The sequence below is a fragment of the Labrus mixtus genome, chromosome 1 (genome assembly GCF_963584025.1).
Source record: "Labrus mixtus chromosome 1, fLabMix1.1, whole genome shotgun sequence".
NCBI classification, from domain to species: Eukaryota; Metazoa; Chordata; class Actinopteri; order Labriformes; family Labridae; genus Labrus; species Labrus mixtus.
The window spans coordinates 21405317-21426944 of record NC_083612.1 but is presented as its reverse complement, the minus strand read 5'-3'; the positions used below and the strand labels follow the sequence as shown (position 1 = coordinate 21426944).

The 21628-nt window shown below is 38.4% G+C and overlaps 1 protein-coding gene across 1 annotated transcript in view; it reads right to left on the bottom strand.

Annotated features, from left to right (window-relative positions):
- Positions 1-398: 398 nt before the first annotated feature.
- cpne7 (copine VII) overlaps positions 399-21628 on the bottom strand; it is a 34703-nt gene continuing 13473 nt past the window's right edge. Inside the window, exons 6-16 of the mRNA XM_061038299.1 lie at positions 18485-18568; positions 18307-18396; positions 17964-18062; positions 17785-17871; positions 17439-17498; positions 15390-15523; positions 8907-8961; positions 4986-5037; positions 4473-4606; positions 3265-3501; positions 399-2238 (exon numbers count right to left, since the gene is read on the bottom strand). Coding sequence (XP_060894282.1) covers positions 2086-2238; positions 3265-3501; positions 4473-4606; positions 4986-5037; positions 8907-8961; positions 15390-15523; positions 17439-17498; positions 17785-17871; positions 17964-18062; positions 18307-18396; positions 18485-18568 — 1185 coding nt within the window. The 3' untranslated portion in view covers positions 399-2085. The remainder of the gene's footprint in view (positions 2239-3264; positions 3502-4472; positions 4607-4985; positions 5038-8906; positions 8962-15389; positions 15524-17438; positions 17499-17784; positions 17872-17963; positions 18063-18306; positions 18397-18484; positions 18569-21628) is intronic.

Below are 21628 nucleotides of genomic sequence, written 5' to 3'. Positions count from 1 at the left end.
TGTACTACACTTGTTCTATCTGTTCCTCGGGTAAGGACTGAATCAGGAAAAAGAGCTTTCAGCTTTGCTGCCCCCTCGGCATGGAATACTCCACAGACTAAATTAAAACTCCCTGAACTTGTTCCACTTGGAGCTTTCCGTTCTATCTTGAGGGACAGACAGCGTGAGACCATTGAACAGTGCCTGTGTTTTTAAAATCTTAAATTGTTGTTTTATTGTTGTGTCACAGCTCCCACACTTTCTTTTTTATTGAAACCACTATGTTGTTAATCTGTACTGTCACTTAATTGTAACTGTTCTTTTGACATGTGCTGCTGACCTCTTGGCAAGGTCACCCTTGTGAAAGAGATCCTGATCTCAGTGGGTTTTTATCTGGTTAAATAAAGGTTAATAATCTGTGAATTTCCCAACAAAGGTATGTGATAGTGAAAGCTTAACCTTTCTGGACATTGTTGAGCTCAATAAAAGGGCAGAAGGATCAAATAAAGATTTTCATGTGATCAGTTATTGTTCAGACAGGAGTTACACATTAGTTCACAGATCAAAATTATTATTGTACTGATTTTATGGTATATAAATTATTTAAGAGTAACCAAGCACATTTAGAAATAATTGCAATGTATTTAGAATTGTAATTCTGTGATGTAAAATGTTCGGATACTACAGAGTTAGAGCACTGGTTTTATGAACAGCTGTGCTTTGTGCTTTAGTTTGTTCTGAACCATGTGCTCGCCACACGGCTGGTTCGTCACCACTTAAATTCTTCATGAAACATCAAGAAGAATTGTGTTCCTTCAACAAAAAAATATAGCAGCAGAGGAGAAAAAAAATAATGAGACGTACAGCGTAAGGTTGCTACCTGTCTGACAGCTGGCTCAGAGATGACAACGATAACAAAAAAAATCAAAGGGAAAAGGTTTACCTGACATGCAGCATGATTTCACAGCTTGTACCGCAATCATCTTATAAAAGACAGAAAATGAGGGTGCGATCATTCAGAACTGTTGGAGATTTTTTTTTTTTCTTACTTTTATGAAACGCTTACCTCTGAAAAGGTGGAACTACTTCAACCTGCTAGCTGGTGACCTGGCTGTATTTGGCTGTCTTGTTAGTTCTGTGTCATAACTGTAAATAACTATAGCAAATGTAGTTATGGCTCCTGCAGTTTCCCAAATGTGAAAGGTAAACAGGACTGGATTGGATGAGATCAAAACAGGGATTTGTCATTTGTTTCATACATGTTGGGTAGGGGTTGGTGTCATTTGTCGTAAATGCAGTGACAAACAGGCTTTTCGGTGTCATGGGGATGGCTGGTGCACTGTGGAACAGAGCATTTTGCGAAACTTAATAAATAGCTCATTTGTATTTAACTACAAATACTTGTCTTAGGAATTGTGATTTTTTTTCTGTCTGAAAATATATCTTCTGTAGTCCAAGATGTGGCCACTCCTGCAGCTATACAGAATTACATTATAGCACAAAAGGAAAGGTTAAATGTAACACTAGGCCTATAGCAGCATGTTTTCTTCCAACTTTCTGTGAATCATCTGTAACATCTGGATTAGATCTTGTTAGTAGGGTCAAGTTGAGAAATCTAATTTTAACATCTAATTTTAGCATTCCCTTTGTACATGTTAAACATTTTCCAAACATTTGACATAAGGTAAAGAGTAATATAATAGACAATTTGAGGTGCTTAAATTCATGGTCTGTGAGGAATAATAATCCAGCACCCAATCAATAGATCAGTATGAAGGGATGGCCTGCATGCATACAATTTTAGGGGGGGGGGGGGGGGATCCTTTAAGTCACATGATGATGAAACACCTGGTTGCTCGTTTTTCACAGCTAAATAAAAGCGCTGGATCAAAACTGAGCAGGAAAAAAAACACACAGTCCCTTTTCCCACTGTCTGCACGTAAACACTTTGTCAGCAGTGAAAAATGAAATAAATGAGTAACAACCCACATGTAAGGTATTCTTTCTGTTCCATGTCCATTGTCGCAAAGCATGCGTCCTTTCCCCATCTCAGTTATCCAGACTGGTGCTGCGGTCAAAGCTTGGTCCCAGGAACAGGATGGGTGGTCATTCTGTCGGGGTGGTGGCGAGTGGGGTGAGGATGGGGGTATGTAAATCCCTCTGAGGACACATAGGGGAGATGGCCTTATGGCTGTAGTACTCCACTACTTGCTTTGGCACCTCGGCAAGAACACATTTGGCCAAGGCTGCAGGTGAAGCCTGCAACAGAGACACAGAAAAGCTGAAAACTGAAAAATGTTGTTTAAATCTGAGGTATCAAGTTTTAAAGTTTACCGTGCACGCTAGTAGGAGTGTTTTTGTTGTTTCACACCAATTCAAAGAGATGTGTCAATATCAGATAGAAGAACTGTTCCACTAGTGACACTGGAAAAAGTCTCTCCTACCATGAAAATGAATAATGTGTTTTGTAGTTTTTGAATTGTATAATTCTGGGGTTAATTTTTCAGTCTTTAACTAAGAAATATAGGACATAAAAAACAGAATTGTTTAATAGTTTTTGTGTAGCACAAAATTCCTCAAATAAAGACTTTATTTTATGTGCAAGCTTGCAAAATAAATGCATCATGATTTCATCCAAATGTATGGGCTACATCTGGACACATACATTTTTAGGATAATATTAATATTATTTTCATAAACTGTCTCTAAGTGTTTCAGTAAGATGTAGGGTTGGCATGTAGCTTTTAGAACACCTGCATGCTCTTTCAGCAAATCTGTGCAAATGCACTGGACAAACAGCATTGTTCTAAAAAAAAACAATCCTTGTGTTTGATAAAGCTTCAGATAAAAAAAAATCTTGTGCCTAACCAGTTTGGTAATATGAAGCCTGTAGCTTATAAGTCACATATTTTTCATGCTCTTCTCCTCTTAAGTCTCCTCACCTCGTTCTCTTTATGTAAGCCTTTGTTAGGTTTCAACACTCGGATACTCACTCTTCTTTTTCTCGGCTACTTCTCTGTGTGGACAATATATACTTTAAGATGTAGCTGCAATTAGAATATGTTCTTGTTGAAAGAAATGTCTGGATCTCCTCCAGTCCTTGATGCCAATCAGCAGCACAAGCAAAGCCAACATAAAGCTCCTGTGTGCTCTTTTAAACAACATGGAAGGGGGACATTATAGAAATATGTTGGGGAGTCTCCATGAGCTTCACAAGCACAGCAATCAAGATAGAGTTAGCAAAGTCAGCAAATGAGCATGGACTGAAGGAGAAAACAAACTGACCGTTTTGAAGTCTCTGAAGGGCACAAACTGCACAATGTCCCTCAGGACTGGTTCGCCCTTCGGTGAACGGAGGACTCCATCATCTCCATCCAAAATCTGCATGTCTGTGAAGTCTGCATTGCCCACACCAACAATTATTATGGAAAGAGGCTGGTAGGAGGCTCGAACAATGGCTTCACGCGTGTCTGCCATGTCTGTCACAACACCATCGGTCAGGATGAGCAGGATGTGGTACCGCTGGGAAAAAGTTAAGAGCTCTCAGTGTGATTTAATCCATATGAACATTAACCCATTTAAACAGCATTGTGTGGTTTGGAGCAAGGACATCTCTCAGTGTGTGCTGTGGTCTGAAGTAAGCTTTCATGCTGTATTGGTTAATTTTGCAACCTCTGCTCAGTAGATCAGAATAAATGTGTGTGGCACTTTGTTAAAGTGTTACACAGGAAACAAGTGGATCCAAATAGTGGAAAACAAAAACAGAGATACTACAGACATAATCATGCATGCATTATGTGTGAAATTAATTTCATGTGTCCACTGAACAGTTTAATATGAGTAGAACAGTAGAAGAATATTAAAAGACACAATATATTGTGATCATTCTGATAGTAGAGAAGTGGCAACGCTGTCGGTTCACTGACTGTTTTTTTTACTGCATGTCCTCAGTGAGTGAATATCTAATGTGTGCCCTGAAAGCCTACTTGTTCACTGCGGCTCATTTACTGATCAAAAAAAGCAATAACATCGAGGAGTAGACAATTAGATGAAGGTCAGCTCAGTAACGGGAGTCTAATAGTTTAGAACACATTGGCCGCATAGCTGTAGGTAATTTAAGATATAAAATAGCTAAAACATCCCAAAGGGATATTAAGGGAAGATACAAAGCACAGTAAGTAAGTATTAGACACTTTTATGAAATCACAATTTAAGTGCAGTTCATGCGGAAGTTTCTAGAACTAAAAAGGGTCCATAAACTGGAAATATGTCCCAAAAAGAAAAACACCACTAATATAGGACGCTATGACTTGAATCATGGACAGGAAATATTAATTTGTTTTGTACTAGTTCCTTTCTTCTTTTGTGCTGTAGGGCATCATCAGTGAGGTGAACCAGAGGCTGCTCACTCTGGGACTCAGTAGGAGGCTAAACAACAAAGGCCTATATTACAGCCATATATATTTTTTTATAGAGTATAAAGGGACACTCACAGACGCATCTTTAATGTTACCGTCACCTGCTGACAGCTTAGCTATCCTGGTAATGATGGGAGAAACATTTGTTGGGCCATACAGCTGGATCTTAGGGAGGCAGTTCTGGTATGCCTCAACCACTCCTTGGATCTCTGATCAAAGAGGGCACAGAAAGAAAATATTGAGACAGTTATCAACACTTGTCAGTAAAGAAGCTAATTAAACGAAAAGATAACAGTCATAGGAATCATTCACTGCATACTGCAAAGAATTATAGTAGCCTTAATGGGTTTTTGTCTTCCACAAGTTAGAGAAGTGAATTCATCCTGAAGAAGCTATAGACTAAGGCTAATTTATTTGATAAAAAAACTATTCATGACATCTTTTAGGGCAGGGCAGCTGAAAATGACTTTGACTGACAGTGTTTGACTTTTTTTTACAGTGTTGTCTGATTAAAGATGTTAATTTGAGTATCATCTGCATAGAGTTGCACTTTTTAGGGTATAACTGGTTAAGAAGGACCTTCCTTACCTTCACATTCATCATCTTCTGGGTTGAAATTAATGGCAAAGTCATGAGACACCTGTTGAAGGAAGATTAAATAAATGATTTAAGTTCTTAAAAACAAACAAACACATTTTCATCCTAATGCATAATTGAACAACGTGATGTGATGCTGTATAAGTCGCACAAGGGCATTTTGTGTCATGTCTTCACTTTTAAGCTTTTTGCATTGTTGTTTATAGGTATTTCATGTTATACGTGCAAGGGGTTGAGAAAAGTTGGCCTTTTGTCCTCCATAAAAAACACATTTTTATTCACTGTCTGAGTTTGTCATGGCTCATAAATCCACATCGAACTCCTCTCTGTACAGACTTAAATGCTGTCTGTATAATTCACGTCTTTTTTATATATGACATTCATTCAAGGGATGGTCATCACACACTGCAGGCCTATATAACATAAAATGGGTCAAAACATGCCATTTAGTAAGACCTGGTCAAATTCTATCAATCAAGACCCCAGCAAAACCTTGGGAACCAAAAGTGATCCAAATTGAAACTGATCATTTAGGTCTTCTCATCTGTAAATTGGACATTACAAGCAAATAAATAAAATTACTTGCATAGAATAAATATCTAGACCAATGTTCAGCATTTTTTCTGTTGTGTATAAATGATTCACAACAAGTTATACATCTACATTATAAAGTAAGAGGGGATGTACTTATATCAGGCTGATACAATTGTTCTGACGCTGTTTAGTTTATTTTAGCTTTCAAACGAATAACGATTTTTTTTACCAGTATTGACAGTAATATAATGCTAATTGAGTCAAAATGTAGATAGATTTTTAATTAAAAAAAACCTCCAACAAATTAATAAAAGTAAATCCCTTTTATATTGAGCTAGTCATGTAATTTACTGATATGTACTGGCCCTTTTATTATCCAATATGCAGAGTCAATTGCTAAATCAGAAAATCTATATGTCATGCACTATTTACTCAATAGCTGCTTTCCATAAAAGATTAAAACCGTCAACACTTCTTTATTTTCTGCACTTAAAGATTGTTTATTTCAGGGCGTTCAAACTGGCATGACTGAAGAGGAAAACATATTTTTCTATAAGCACCAACTGTCAGCCAGATCACATGATGACTCATCACTAGCTGGCTACTTTTTTAAAGTCATATTTGACTTAAACTTGATTAACAGCCTGATTTGAATCACTTAAAAGATAGATATGATCAGAAATTAATCTTACAAACCATTAGGATTTACAAGGGGCCCCTGGGAAAGACAAGGTCTTGTTTTGTAACTTGTTTGACAGGCTTGTTTCATGGTAGGCCTTTTGACAAGCTATATCAGGAAACATTGGTGTGACTAATAACATTAATTATGGCTGTCCTCCATTCAGGTGTAAGGTCTGGGTATTATGCAGGCTGGGTATTACTTGCATGGCTGAGAGAGGCACTGAAGCATCGTTAAGCATCTGTGATGTTATTAGTCACACCTGTGGTTTATCTGCAAATGTGTGTCCTTCATATCACAATGTTATAATGGAGCTTTCTCTGTTTGCCCTGGTGCATTAAATGATCTGTTATAGGGGGGCAGTTTAAAAACAAGCTCCTTCAACGTGAGCTTTAAAAGCCAATAAAAACAGTTCCTTATTACTTAAAGCAAACACAACTTTTTATCTGCCAAAGTTTGAAGTCAGTTTTGGCTCATTTCAAAATGAGACATTGATCATGATGGACATGGTCCTGTTGCAGTTGAATGATTTGTGTTGTCTGGTCAACCCGTGCTCACATGGGAAAAACTGTTTTTAGAATTTTCCAGCTGATCAACCACATCTTAATGAAAAATGAAAAGGGGATAGACACAAAAAGTATTGAATTAAGAAATGTATTAAGGGGGTTTACAGTATGGTAGCTGTCTCACACACTTTTGAATGGTCTTAATAATCAACTAAAGTACATTGCACAGAAAACGCTGTTTTAACAGCTTTTGGTTTTCAGATATATAAAGACAAGGGTTGCACTTCAATTACTGACTCTTTTCTTCAATTACAGGATTTTTTTTCAAGACTATTTTTGTCTTTATTAGACAAGAGAGCTTTGAAAAAAGACAGGAAATGTGAGGAGAGAGATGACATGCACCGAACAGCATCAGGACCAGGAGACTACCCTCAAAACCAGTGCAACAAGGAACAGTCCTTGTTAGCCTCTGTAGCGCACTGCTCTACCAACTGAGTTAATCCAGCAACCTGTAATAGGACTTAGGTCTTTATTGATATCATAATACCCTTTAGTTTGTTAGTATGCTTTGAGACTACAAACTAACCTCACCAGAGACCAAACAAACCAGAGACCAGAGCTTTGTAGTAAACATTAAAGGCAGGGTTGGTCATTTTCAAAAACTATCACGATTATTGTAAGTGGCATTCCCTCAGGGCCTCGTCTACACCCTCCCGTGTGCTCTCTCAAAAGCCACTTTGTAGAAACTACGTCGTCTCATGTCTCATTCAGCGGTAAGTACATGTAAACTCATAGTATAAACTAAGTCATCAGTGACACACTTCGAGTGTGGGCTAGTGTATGCAACGGGTAGTTCATCAAATTGGTCCCTCGTGGCAGACATTGGTCGAATCTTTTTATAGGCTTGCAACTGCTACACATAACAGATTTTCTTCGTTCCTTATTCAGAGCACAGGAGTTATTCATTTCTGTCAGAACCTAAAGACAATTTCAACCAAAATCTTAAAAAGTGTATCTGGAGAAAATTACCAACCCTGCCTTTAAAACAAGTTTCAAACAAGCAATCTAAAAAAGCTGAACTAAATAACTTTGATTTTACCGAACAATATTTAAAAGCGTCCTTAAATTCTAAATTACATCTCGGGATGTTTTTGGTTGTCAGGGTACAGCTCTGCAATACTCTGACTAGTTGGCAGTAACATTTCTATGAAAATTATTTTGCCAGTTTCTGGTTCCTCCATTTTTTGTAATACTCAACATAACTTAAAATCTAATTTATATAATAAAAACTTCAAGGCTTAAAGTTCATTTCTGATGCCTCCTTGGCTGGTTAATTACAGTATTATAGACAAAACAAGGTGTCGGGTACGCACATCCAAAGAAAAAGCATTCACAAGTGCTGGATTGAAAATGCCTGAAGAAGATCTGTGAGATAAAAATGTTGTTGTTGATTTGCTGGGTGCTTTTAATACAGTGTGCGGGTCCTTTTTCTGATTCTTGCCTTCTTGTTAATTATTAACCATGACTCAGATTAATTATTGTCTGCCTCACAACAATTTGGAATTTAATAGTTAGTCAGCAACAGATGTTTTACATGACTGAAATAATAATTAATCAGTGTTTCGTTTTTGCACAATACAAAGTGCAATCTAACATCAAACACAGACCGTTCGTGTTTGATAAATGCGTGTGTGTGTGTGTGTGTGTGTGTGTGTGTGTGTGTGTGTGTGTGTGTGTGTGTGTGTGTGTGTGTGTGTGTGTGTGTGCGTGTGTGTGTGCACTCATTCTTCACATGTCAGACTTCCTCCCAGGGCTCTATTCAGAATCACTTAAGGTTTTTGGTTCTCTGGGTCCAATTTGCTTAAACAAATGCTGTAAAACTCTTGAATTCTTATGCAAATGCAGCCTCAACACTTCAGGCCTTTTATGTCATGCGAACATGTTATTTTCTCAAGACAAGTTGATATTTCGAGATGTGGGGGGTATGAATAAAAATAAACTCAGTAATTACTTTTAAATGTGAAATATTGATGGAATGACAAATTGTGTCATATAACAGGTAATGGAAAGCAGCTCGCTCAGCGTAAAATCCCAGGGTGCCAAGAGCACATGATTATACATTATGCATAATAATGTTCATGGAGTTTAGACACAAAAAAAATGTAAAAAGGAGATATGAACAGAGATACTCACCTCATAATTTGGAGGGATTCTGGCACCAAATCCCAAAGCGGAAAATCTTTTGTCACTGAAAGAAAATGAAGCAGATGAATCAGTCATACATTAACAGGAACTGTAATTTAATCTGAGATAGCATTTGACAGTGATCTGAAAAGCATTGATGGCTTATCCATCTGTTCACGATTCCAAGGGCAAACCCACTGCTTGTTTGCATTTTATAAATGTTAAAAGCTTGAATTACAATTTGGAATCTGTCTCACAGTCCCTGCAGCCAGTGTTTGCACCTGTTCAAAGAGCTTCTAACAGTTATCCTCCTCTCCATTTTTCATCCTGCCATTTATATTAGCAGATATTTCTCTGAGAGGCTCTGTAATGCTGGATTGTGCTCTCCTTGTGAAACGCCAGGGTGCTCAGTTTTGTTTTAAAGGCAAGACAAAGGCTGCGTTGGAAAATACAGAAATCTAGGCATGAAATGTATCCAATTTGTGTAGTGTCTCAAAATTGTCCTCAGTGGGAAGAAAAAAGGAATGTCCATGGCATGGATACGACATGACATGAACCAAGAAACTCAAAGTGAAACAAAGGGGAAAAAAGGGAAAAACAAGGCAAGCTAGACTATAGATTGTGCAATAATTTTCTTCCAAGGAGAAGGTGTGGACTGTTTTCAGATAAAATGAACCCTAACCCTAACCCCCCACCTCTCAACTCTAACAAATGTGAATTTGGAGGAATGCAAATGTAATACTGTTAGGGACAGTTGATCAGCTTATGGTTCAATGAAGTTCAATGAGGCACAGTAGCTGTGCAGAACATTTTCCTCTGGCGTTCAAACAATCATAAACTGTCATTTGAAATGTCAAAATGTAACACAGAGGGCAGTTAAAGGTTTTATATGCTCTTTAGTGTGTTTTCCAAGTGTCCTGTGCATGTTTAGGCACATCTATGTGCAAAAATTCAAAGTCTGCAGAAACGCGGCTTCTCCTACGTCCTCCTGTTAGCTGCAGCATTAGCTGCATGTAACGCTCGGTTCTAGCCCCCCTCGATAAAAATTGTGACGTCTTGTCAGTGTGATATCACTGATCTAACCCCATTGGCTCGTTGTGGCAAGCCCAGCAGCTCATGTTGCACGCCCATTAACGTCTGTAGCACGCCCACGATATGCCGTAGCCTGCGGTAGCACAGTAGTGCTAAGGTGCTAATGTTTTTGCTCCCCGGCCCTCGGAGCCAAAGTGGCTACATTCCCAATATGGTAAAAGGGGCGTGACATTTCCGAGAACCGTCCTGAGCGACTGACCAATTACGTCAGAGCCGACAGGCTGACCAATCAGATCAGACTTGGCACACGTGTGGACTCTGAACGTGGGCACTTCAGAGCCTTAGAGAGAGAGTCAGAAGCAAGCCGGTGCATGGAGCGGCAGTACATGAAAACAGACACTTTTTTCGAACTTTAGCTATTGTGAACATACTTTAGTAGGTACATAGATTAAATATATGAACCCCAAAAAGGGCATTATATGACCTCTTTAACAGTTTAAAATTCTTAAATTGCATAATGGTTGTATCTACAGTGGTGGAATCAAACTGCTGTCTGATACATTTTAATACGAGTGAATTAATTTAGTCCACTCGTTTTCATTATCTCCTCTTCAGAAAGATGTTTCTACTATTCTTTTTAACAAAAGAAGATAATGAATCACATCATCTAGCAAGATCAATAACTTTATGGAAAAGTTCATGACAAACTAAATCTTTTAGATGGACTCATACAATTACATTATCAGTAGTTATTGTTTCCATTAAAGAACTTTAGACTGTGCTATCTTTCTAAACCTACCAAGAGATCCGGAGGTTTAATATCATCCATGAATTGATATAATGTTAAAGGGGAAGTTGAATTTCTTAAAGCCCAACTCAAACACGGCTTGTGATGAAATGATTAAAAGTGGTCGTGGAGGATAGCAACAGCAGAAGAAAAGATAATTGTTTGACATTAATAGTTGACAAATGTTGTTATTAAACTGAAGAATGAAAGAAACAGCTAACCAGAGAAGCAGGGAAAGAGGGGAGGAGGAGAGAGAGAGTGATGCACATACATGGGTAATAAAGATAACAAAAGACACAAACTAGTCTTTTAGTTGGAAAGTCCCGTCTTTGTTTGACCCAATTATCCATCCATCTCTTCCTGCTACGTGCAGCTTTAAGGTAAATATGGGTAGTTCCATCATGATGGTGTATGATAAAGGTTTATTATCAGAAGATACAGAAGAGGCCTTCAATCTTAAATCAATGCTCCTGATAACAAGAATAGTAATAACCACCATTTGATAGGCTGACATCTGAATTACTTGAAAAATTCATGGAGTACAAGTTCAAGGACAAACTTTTTACTAAGTAAACATTATACAGATAATACTTTGTGTTTACTGTAACACAGTGGACTTTGTGGAGTTAAGGATGAAAGCTGCCACATTTGATTTTTAGTCAGATCAGTGATTGTTTGCCAACTCTAATGGCTGCTTCCCTTATCAGAACATTATGCCTTTATCACTGACAAATACATTCTGCAGCCCAGATCATCACAAATAATATCCCAAGCTCAACAGAATATCAGAATACACTTTTAAAATGTTGCGTTCAAGTGCGTTTTACTGTGAACATGGGCTGGCTGCATCGAAGGTTACCCAGCATGGTTTGCAGCACTATGAGTGTTGATTTATTTGGTGTGTTGACAAGTGGTGACTGGGGAATTGTTCGTCCACCAGTGAAGCTAACATGGCTTTGAGGCAGCTTTTCGGAGCCATCAGAAGTGTTTAATGAACACTGATGGGTGTGGACTTCTACAAATGTTGGCAGTGTGATGATTTTAACCCTTCCTGAGTATAAAGTACAACTCTAACTCTGAAAGAAGCAATTTCCCTTTGAAAAGATTTGTGTTGTTCTACTATAATAATTACAAATGCTGTAGCAGCACAGGCAAGATATAAACATCAAAACAGATGGGCCATTCTTTTTTAATTGTTAATATTATTTCCCTCCTCCAGGATTGTCAAGGAGATAAATGATTATGTGTATCTGTTCCCATAACCTTGAAGTATTATATTTACAGTGGCTGCAAATGGCAGCAGAAACAGCCTGTAGGCTCTGGAGAATTTCCGCTCATATTTGGTTACCATCATAATCCTCTGTTCCAAGAGATAAACATGTGAATGAGTCCAACTCTTATTCTCCATAATGCACCTCTCCACATGTCCTGGATAATGTGCTGCTCTGTGTCCATATATAAAAAAAAAAAAAAACATTCCAGTAACAATATTTCAAACAGATCAAAGCATTCACATAGCAAAGTGCTTCTGCAGCTGAACTAACTGCATCAAAAGATGTCCATGCCTTCAACATTTGGATGTTTTCAACTCATTTTGCAGAGAACATCCTTATCAAAAATAACAGCCATCTGCTGAATGCATGCCGTGTGACCTTTCTGACACACTGAAGTATGTTGTGTGGAGGAAAAATTAATGGGAAAATGTATTGTGTCTTGGTATTATTTGTGGTTTACCAAATGTATTATTACTTGGAAACATTTTGAGGAAATGGATTTGAGAGGACATATTATTGCTCTGCCAAATTAGATATGTAATATGTTCTTGTAGCTGTTATCAATGTGAATATGCAGCACTCCGACTCCGTACCAATAGATTCCTTCCATACTGTATCAATTCTTCCTCGGAGCTTTAATGAAAATAATTCTATATGCACAATTTAAAAATATCTTAAGAGATCGACAATCTCCTGGGTTGTAGAGACATAATAAAGCACCTTCAGCTGACACAAAAGGACAGAGAAGACAAATGGCAAGCCATTTTCCTCATTCAATTTTGCCATTAAGTGTATGGTAGTCCTTGTTTTCCTCTGTCTGCACATGTGAGGAGCCCGAAATGTGCCCGCTGTAATAGCCCTCTCAGCAGAGTAAACGAGCCTCTGCCCACACAGACAAAAGCTTGTCACTCCAGCTCTGTAATGCACTCCTCTGCAAGGACTCTAAAATCCCACATCACCTATATTCACTAAAGGCTAAAAGGTTCGCTTGCCCACATGTTACACCTCACTAATAACTCAAACTTAGGAGGGAAGGGGCTGCCCACACTCAGAGGTATGTTTCCATGTATGACGCTCCTGCGTATATGTAGAATGAGAATGAGATGCTCATTTTCAGGCAGGTTTTTTTGTGACTCCAGTACGATCTGCAAGATGCTATAATTAGCCAGACAGTGCTCCCCTGATATTCAATAGGAATATATCACAAGTGTTAATCCTCATCTGTCTTAGTTTTGACAGATGAGGGGGTCTTTCTCTGAAATATATTGTATTATAAATAGTTTCACTTTAATTAGCAAGCAGATCTGCTTGCAGTATTGAGAAGCATTTTGCAGTGTGTCATGGTTTTATATTCGTTCTCAATCAGTTAATCAGAATCTAAAAAAAGGGAGTCTAAAACAAGTTTCTGATATCGGATATCCACGAGTATTTACATTGAGACCATCAAGAATTCTGAAGAGCTTCTGTGTCTACAGTGATTCCTCAAACAGGCTTTACTCTGCATCTCTTCGATCTTAAACATCTGATTTCAAACCAGGCTATTATTTCTGCTGCCACAGTGCCTCCCACTTCTTATTGAAGTGCCTGCTATACGGTGTCAGCCCCGATCTCTGCATGTGTTCCTCTTTAGTTCAGGGTAATGAGCCTGTGCGAGCTAAGAAGAAGGACCTGTAGCGGTAGCAGATGCTCGGAGGAAACTGAACTGTTGAGATATCCACGAGAGAAAGCGCAAGCAGTCACCACTGTGAACAGAAAGGCTGTGAACATGCAAGACTGTTAGCACTGAGCAAACAGGCACAGGCTTATGCTGAAGTGTGTGGGTGTGTTTTAGTGTGTGTGTGTGTGTGTGTGTGTGTGTGTGTGTGTGTGTGTGTGTGTGTGTGTGTGTGTGCTTAGAACTGTGACTTCCCTCTTCCTCTCTGAATGTATTCTACATGATTATATCATTACTGGCAATAATGATATACATTAAACATTTGAGCATATACTGTATATATTAGATACTGTATGAACCTATTTTCACTTTTTCACTTTTTTGGAGGGTGATGGAAGCCACATGAAACAAAAAACATGAGTATGAGAAGGGAAATTATAACATGCAACAAAAGGCTGAAAATGGAACCAGGGGTGCTACTGTGTTTTGATCTATATCTTAATAACACCACTGGGTTGGTCGGCATCAACTATGTTTTAAAAAAGTACTAATGTTAGTTCTAGTGAGACAAAGTTAACAAATTCCAAGCCACACAAGATCTTTAAAGATCAAGATCAAGATTTATATCTACATCCTGACGTGAAAAACACATTGTCACACATCAATTAAAGTCCCTTTAGAGCTTCCCATGACTGTAACTCAGTCAAGATTCCCACCAAACACAAACTGCTCTTTAGACATTGTTTTCCTTTAATGAAAAAATATACCATCATCTGTGGTTTTATGGCATAAAAAAATGAAATCTGAAGCAATTCTAACCTTTTTTTTAATGCCTCACACACATTGATAACAGATATATTCTAATGTGTTTTTATTTTTCTCTCCAAGACCACTGGTAGTTTTTAAGGGACAGAAAGGCCCCTTGCTTAATCTTTTCTCTCAATCTGTTCCATCTGTTGAGATAAACAGAATCTGTCACTTTATTTAAACTGTGGTCTTGAAATGCCATAAAACTGTCAGCAACAAATGTGATGTCTGTACAGGATTCAAATGCCTGTGGCAGATATAAAGGTCAGCATGTCCTCTCTCCGATGGACTGATGGAAGCTGGAAGTTAATGGATACTTTGAACCGTAAAGGAATTTGGTCAAGAACATTCTACCAGTGTCCTTGACTGCTGCTTCCTCAAGCCACCAGCTTCAGTCCCAGATTAGCCTCATGCATTAGTAATGCCAACAGAGGCCTAATTTGTTTGCTCTACTTTTTGCAGGTACAAATAGTTTCTCAGCTTAAAGCAAATTTAAATTGACTTGCAAATGTGAACATGTGGGCGTAAAACAAGATTGTTTATGTGCAGCAGGCTGACTGGCAGCTTTTGTTGACAAAGGAAGGCTTGTAGATCAACCAAGAGAATGAATTTAAAATGCAAAATGTTTTTCAGACACGAATCGGAGAGAGAGCGAGAGCAAAGATGATGGTCACAATTCAGTCCTCTTAAATCCATTTCAAACGGGCAGCAGAAATGTAATAACCTGCTGGATTGTGCTGCAATCCTGTTCCCAGTGCTTCATGATTTCCATTACAATCCTTTCTGTTGCGCTTAAAATGGAGAGGCTAGTTTAGAGTGTGAGTTCCTACAGAAACAGCAAGTAAGGAGCACTCTGCAGCTCTATTTCACCATGGGGGACATGGACAATCCCCTCAGGCACCAAAGAGCCTTTACTGAGAAACAAAAGATAGACAAACCTATCATAGTCCTGACAGATCTCTCCTACTGCTATCAGAGCCTTCAGGTACTCGTTGGGCTGGTAAGGGTTGATGTAGTGCAAAGAGCAGCTGTTCCTGGGGTCTCCATTGGATGCCGTGAAGTCAATAGCAACCTGGGAGAAGGGATTGAAAATTTTGCAACATGAACAACATGACAAGTATCGATTTTTAGGCGTCTTAACTTTTTGCTTACTTTTTTTTTGCTGGTTATTATATCATACTGTGTGAGCGAGCCCAAAATATGCCAAATGGAAGCATAAATTATCTTATCAGTGGTAAGAATTTGCGCTTTTTACACCCACACACGGTAGATTGAAGCTGCTACAGCTCCCATATACTTTAGATCCAAGTAGCCAGTTATTTCAACAAGGGAGCAACTGCCTCTACCACAGTGGTCCTTATGATTAATATTCACTGCTTCAGTAATAATCCAGCCACAGAGTGAGAGGGAGCAGAGAGAGCAGACCAAAGGGCAAGAGTAAAAAGAGGTTAGAATTTATTCTATAAAAGATGCCAAGAAAACTGACTGTGAACACTGTGGATGTTTCAGGGGGACAGAGATGATTGAAAACTAACAGTGGTTAGGGAAGTATTGAGATCATTTAACTGTGTAAATGTATTAATACTAAACTGTAGTCATACTTGTTTATGAGTAAAAGTGCTGATTGAAAAAGAACCTTAAGTTAAAAAAATAGGTAAGTGTAAGGAAAACTACTGTTAGTTTTCTCATGTGATTATTTGTTTTGATTGTAAAATTCTGAAAACAGTGAGACATACAGGTACAAATATGGATTAAATAAAAATCATTATAATTCCATTAAAATGGAAACATGAAATGATTTGCATGAAAAACGACTGAAAAGATCGTCACACATAGTTGCCAATGTCAAATATTTTCTGCTAATCGTTTAAGCTGTACATGTAAATGTTCTTGTTTTGAATGCAAGATCCTCCTGCAAAGGGACTCAAATTATCAAGTAGGTATACAGGAGTTAAAAGTATTATATTTTCGTACGAAATGTTTAAAGTTAAAAATTTGCATTAGACTAAAATGATAAAGAAAAATTAAAGTGCATAAAATTCATCCTTAAGCATAAAACTTGTTTGGATATCAAATTCTGCAAGCTGTTTTTTTGTTTTTCACTGTTAGGACATTTGAAGACAAATTCTTTACAAATGACTAAGGCGACCATATTTTCAAACCTCAAAATCAGGACACTTTAATTTGACCACAAACCCACATGTATCGATCCACAGATCGGTGACCTGCACTAATCACTCAAGGTTGTAGTTAAAGGTTTCCTCCTGAGCAGCCCCTTTGGTTGTCAGTTTGCATCACTGAAGTAAATCACAACATTGCTGCTTCCAGCCTGCACTGACCGTTTGTGTTCGCTTGTTTTAATACGGCTTTGTACGTCAGCAGTGACTGAAAATGGACACCTGCAGTGTGTGCAAAACGCAGCACATTCAATGCCTGGTGCTTTTTAAATGAAGCTGTAGGAGCTTTTTGAAAAATTCCTTTTTCAGTATGACATGATTAGCTGGGCCAGCTAAGCAACACAACACAAGCTTGAGATTGTCTGACACATAAACAGACAAATCAGTATTGAACGATGGATTAGTGATGATTTTCTATTGGTTAAAACAGCAACAGCCTTGGCAACAACATTGATTAACATGCAGTATATTCAGACAAATCAGTGTTGTAAGCATGGTGTACTGCTTTGGTATTTCAATGGGTTAAAACCGGGACACAGACTGTTGAAAACTGGGACATATTAGTGTTTTATAGATATTTGTGGGGACTCGGGACAAGTAGCTTGAAAACGGGACGGTCTCGGTCAAATCAGGGCATATGGTCACCCTACCAATGAACCACCAAAGACGTTTTACAAAAAGTCTTATTCACTATAGGCAACAATAACTAATAGAAAATGCAGATGCATTTCAGTTTTAGTATTGATAATAGTATGATGTAAATAATTCTATAACAGGGAAGCGTTATTAATCACAGATGGCTCAATTTACCGTAAAGTGGATCTGGCATCCTCCCATGATGTAATCCAAAAAGGAGTAAACTCTGTGGAGCTGCAAGGAAAAAAAGAACATATCTGTAAAAGGCAAACCTCAGAGAGGATACTTGGATGGAAGAGTGAATATATTTAGTGTTGTTTATGGAAGCATCTGGTCATTAAAACTGTATTAACTCAACAAATCTGTTTCCTCTAAAGGTATTAAATGTGTTTTATATATATAATTATCCTCAGTGTAAACAGCTTAGAAATGTTTCCATTTGGGTGTACAGTGAGAGAATAAATATATATTTATCTATATATATATATATACACACAGAATTTCTGCAGCAGATTCCTACCTTCAGGTCACTGAGGATGACAACTCCTGAATTTTTATAGTTTCTCTTCTTCTGTTTGTACTTTGGATTCACACAATCCCACGTCACCTGAAGAGAGAAGGTTAAAGATGAAGACAGAAAATCCACTTATAGCCAGATATCCTAAGCATTTTCTTCTCTGTGATTCTATGTTCACTGACCTTATTCCCACTGGAGATTTTCTGCATTTCCCTGAACGTGGCGTAGAACTCGCCGATGAAGTCATGCTTCCCCCTGGAGTCGTAATCCCACACTAGGCACTGTTGCACACACAGACAATACTGTTTACAACCTTTACTGAGCAGGTCTGGCAGCACACAAGGTATCACACAATATGTGATGATACATTTATTAAACTATATTCCTACTTATTTAAAGTCCATGCATATAAAATGCACGTTCATTATGGCCCTGATTTCTGACTCCAGTGGAAGCATGCTGTCTGTCCAGTTTGTGAGTCACTAATCACCGTTGCTTTTACTGCTGTGATTAAAGGTCCCATACCTTGAGCTTGCGGTCCTCATCACAGCTGCACAGGGATATGAGCGACACTTTGAAAGGCTCCCACACAGGATTGAGGTTGTTTTTAATCACCTGTTTGAGTAGGATACCATTTCATATAAGGCAAAGTGGTAGACACAGCTGTTGTTGAAAGAGTAGAGGCAAATATGATCATATTTACCTCAGTTCTGTGCACAAGCTGTTCAGTTTCATCGTCATTGATTCGGTAAATTTCCAAAAAAGGGTCCGACTTACTGAAGAGATCCTGCAGAATAGAAAAGAGTATCAAAACTACCGGCCAACTGACTGCTGATTATAGTGTGGGGAAAAAAAGGTAAGTCAAAATATAGTGAGTGGGTGTAATGGTCACTTTTTCTTTCTAAAAAAGATATGTAAATCAAATTAGGGAAAGCATGCTCAAACAGTAAACTATAGTTGTTTTTAATATTCTTATAAAAGCTGTCCAATGAAATTGAGATCTATTTAAAAATTAAAAGAAATAACAATCTATGTTACATTTGTGACGGTCACTGCCTTAGTGTATAAACAGGTTTTTACTAATTGGTTCTGTCTCCCTGTTCCTAGAGGATTTGGCTGGTCCACTCTAGAGCACCTGGGCCGGTTCTCTCTCAGGGCATAAAAGCCCGACCCCAGGGTGGATCGCTCTCTCTCTCTCTCTCTCTCTCTCTCTCTCTCTCTCTCTCTCTCGCTCTCTCTCTCTCATGCCACATGGGATGATTGGTGTGCACACTTCAGACTTTGTTACATTTTGCTTCACAACACCCCACACTTCATTTATGCCACACATCCACTGTCACACTACTGAACCTTACTGACGGACACACTCCATGTTTGCTGTTCTAACGTCATTAGATTACTTTAAATAAATCGTTATTATTTGCAAGTTAGCTGGTGTCCTTTCTCATACTTGTCATAGCCCTTGAGCCAGGTTATGACACATTTGACACTGATTTAAGATTAAAGGTATGTTTCTTAAAATGAATGAGTCAGGTTAGGTCTTCTGATATTTCTGAGACATTATGTTGAATGTAACAGACAAAATACTTTTCTGAATACAGTGTTCATTTATCATGTGTTGTTCAGATATACTGTATATTATGAAAGGAAAGTAAAACATTTCCAAATGGCCATTCACTCTGATTAATAGCTGATTGAAGAGGCAGAGGAAATTGTCTCTGTGATTTTTGGCCAGAAAGAAGCAGGAACAACATTTACAGCACAGCATGGCGGCTCTTTTGGATGGGACATCATCAATGTGGCGAAAAAAGATTGATTCAGAAGAATCAGAGGATAGGTCAGAGGATATTGTTGTTAATTGCTTTGTTTGTATGTAAAGCACTTTGTACTAAATTATTATTGTATGAAAAGTGGTGTACAAAGTTAGATTGATTGATTGATTACTGTTTTCTCAAAGCCTTATTTACAGTCTTTATCAGTTTCAGAGCTAGCAATAAATGTACACTTTCTTTTTGCACTTCATTACTTCCCATGTGCTGAAGGTTATCTAAAATAGCCCAGTAATGGGTTGTCATCATTGCCATCATGCATTCTAATCAACTCAATGGCGGCTGTGTCCATGCCTATCATCGGTACATAAAAATCCCCACTAACCTGGAATAACGCACATGAATTTGAATCTTTAAAGGCTTAATATGCGATTTTTCACACTACAATATAATAGAAATCAAGTATATCCTCTGATATAACTCTGTGAGTCATGACTGTCTACAATGGGTGTAACACCCGAGTCCCACTGTCTGTGATGCTTTCCGAGTTTTCCGAGTCCTATCTTCAGTTTGTTTACATCGCCAGGACAGCCGGCCGGCTCATCACCTCGCGTATAAAAGTTGTTTAATTGAGGGACTAGAGAAAAGAAGAATAACATACTGTACTCACTGCTTAATTTAATGGCACGTAAGCATTTTTAGATCACGGTCATTTCGGGTAAATTTACATGCAGTGTGAAGAGACGAACATAATAAAGATCGTTAGCATTATCATGCTAACACAACAATGCAGCGAGAGAGTTGTTTTGGTTTCATGCTTGTGCTCAAGAGCGACATCTGCTGGATCAAAAAATCGCATCTAAAGCCTTTAACTGTTATTAAATGATCCTCTGTTTCTACATGCGTCTGAGAGATGAGCAACACTGATTATTTACGTCAATCGATTCTTCAGGGAGGAAAACAAATAATTACTGTGTGTGTGTCTGCGAATGTGAATGAGCTTGAGTGTTTAGTGGCTAAGGGGTGGGGAAGGTTAGGGGGGTTTGTGTACACCACATGAGACACTTAATTCTGCATTTCCCGCCACATTAGCCAGAAACATCTCCTGAGGGATGGGAGCAAAGAGAGCTGTAGCTTTCTCTCTTTGTCATTATGGTAACAGCTGGCCAGGGGCATGGGTAGCATGAACTGATCCGAGACACATGTCAAAATGTATTCCCAGGCTAACAATAACTCACATGTTAATCATTTTCAATTAGCACAATTAATGGTATATCATCATTAATCCTCCTGTTCATTAGCGTCCATACTGGGATCCTTCAATATTTACTGCAGGCTGAGAGGTGATACAGCACACAGGAAGCTAATTACATACAGTTTGTTTCTTCACTCATCATCGCTGTGTGTGTGTGTGTGTGTGTGTGTGTGTGTGTGTGTGTGTGTGTGTGTGTGTGTGTGTGTGTGTGTGTGTGTGTGTGTGTGTGTGTGTGTGTGTCTGTGTGTCTGTGTGTGTGTCAGATAAACGGTTGCACCCAAGAGATCCATAGCAGCTAATTAGCATTGTGAAGAAAATGTACGAGTGAGTGATACACATGACTGCAGAATCTAATTATGAGAGGAAGTTAAATAATTATATGAAACAAGTTTAAAGTAAGACAGAAGCTAAAAGGTTTACTTCATTTCGCCTCCTGACAGTCATAACTTTGGCTTATGTAAATTACTTTTTCACATTAGTCAACTATTCAAAGGAAGAATGTGCGACTTTTCCAGTAGATGTCGCTCTTGAGCACCAGCATTTTAACCAAAACAAACTGCTGTTTGGCGACACCTCCGCTATTCTGAAGCCGCCGCTCTCCTCCAGCGGCACACTTCCAAACCCTCTCCACTTGAGTTCGCACAAACGAGTTGTGAATTTGAATGCACCATAATAAAGCACCATTAAGAAAAAAGTTGTCCTTTGCCCATTGCCTTCATTGTTGTGTTAGCAGGCTTATATTTAGCATACTCTGGTTAACTCTGGTTAACAGTCATGACTCAGAGAGACATTTACACAGGATATACTTGATTTGTGCTGTATT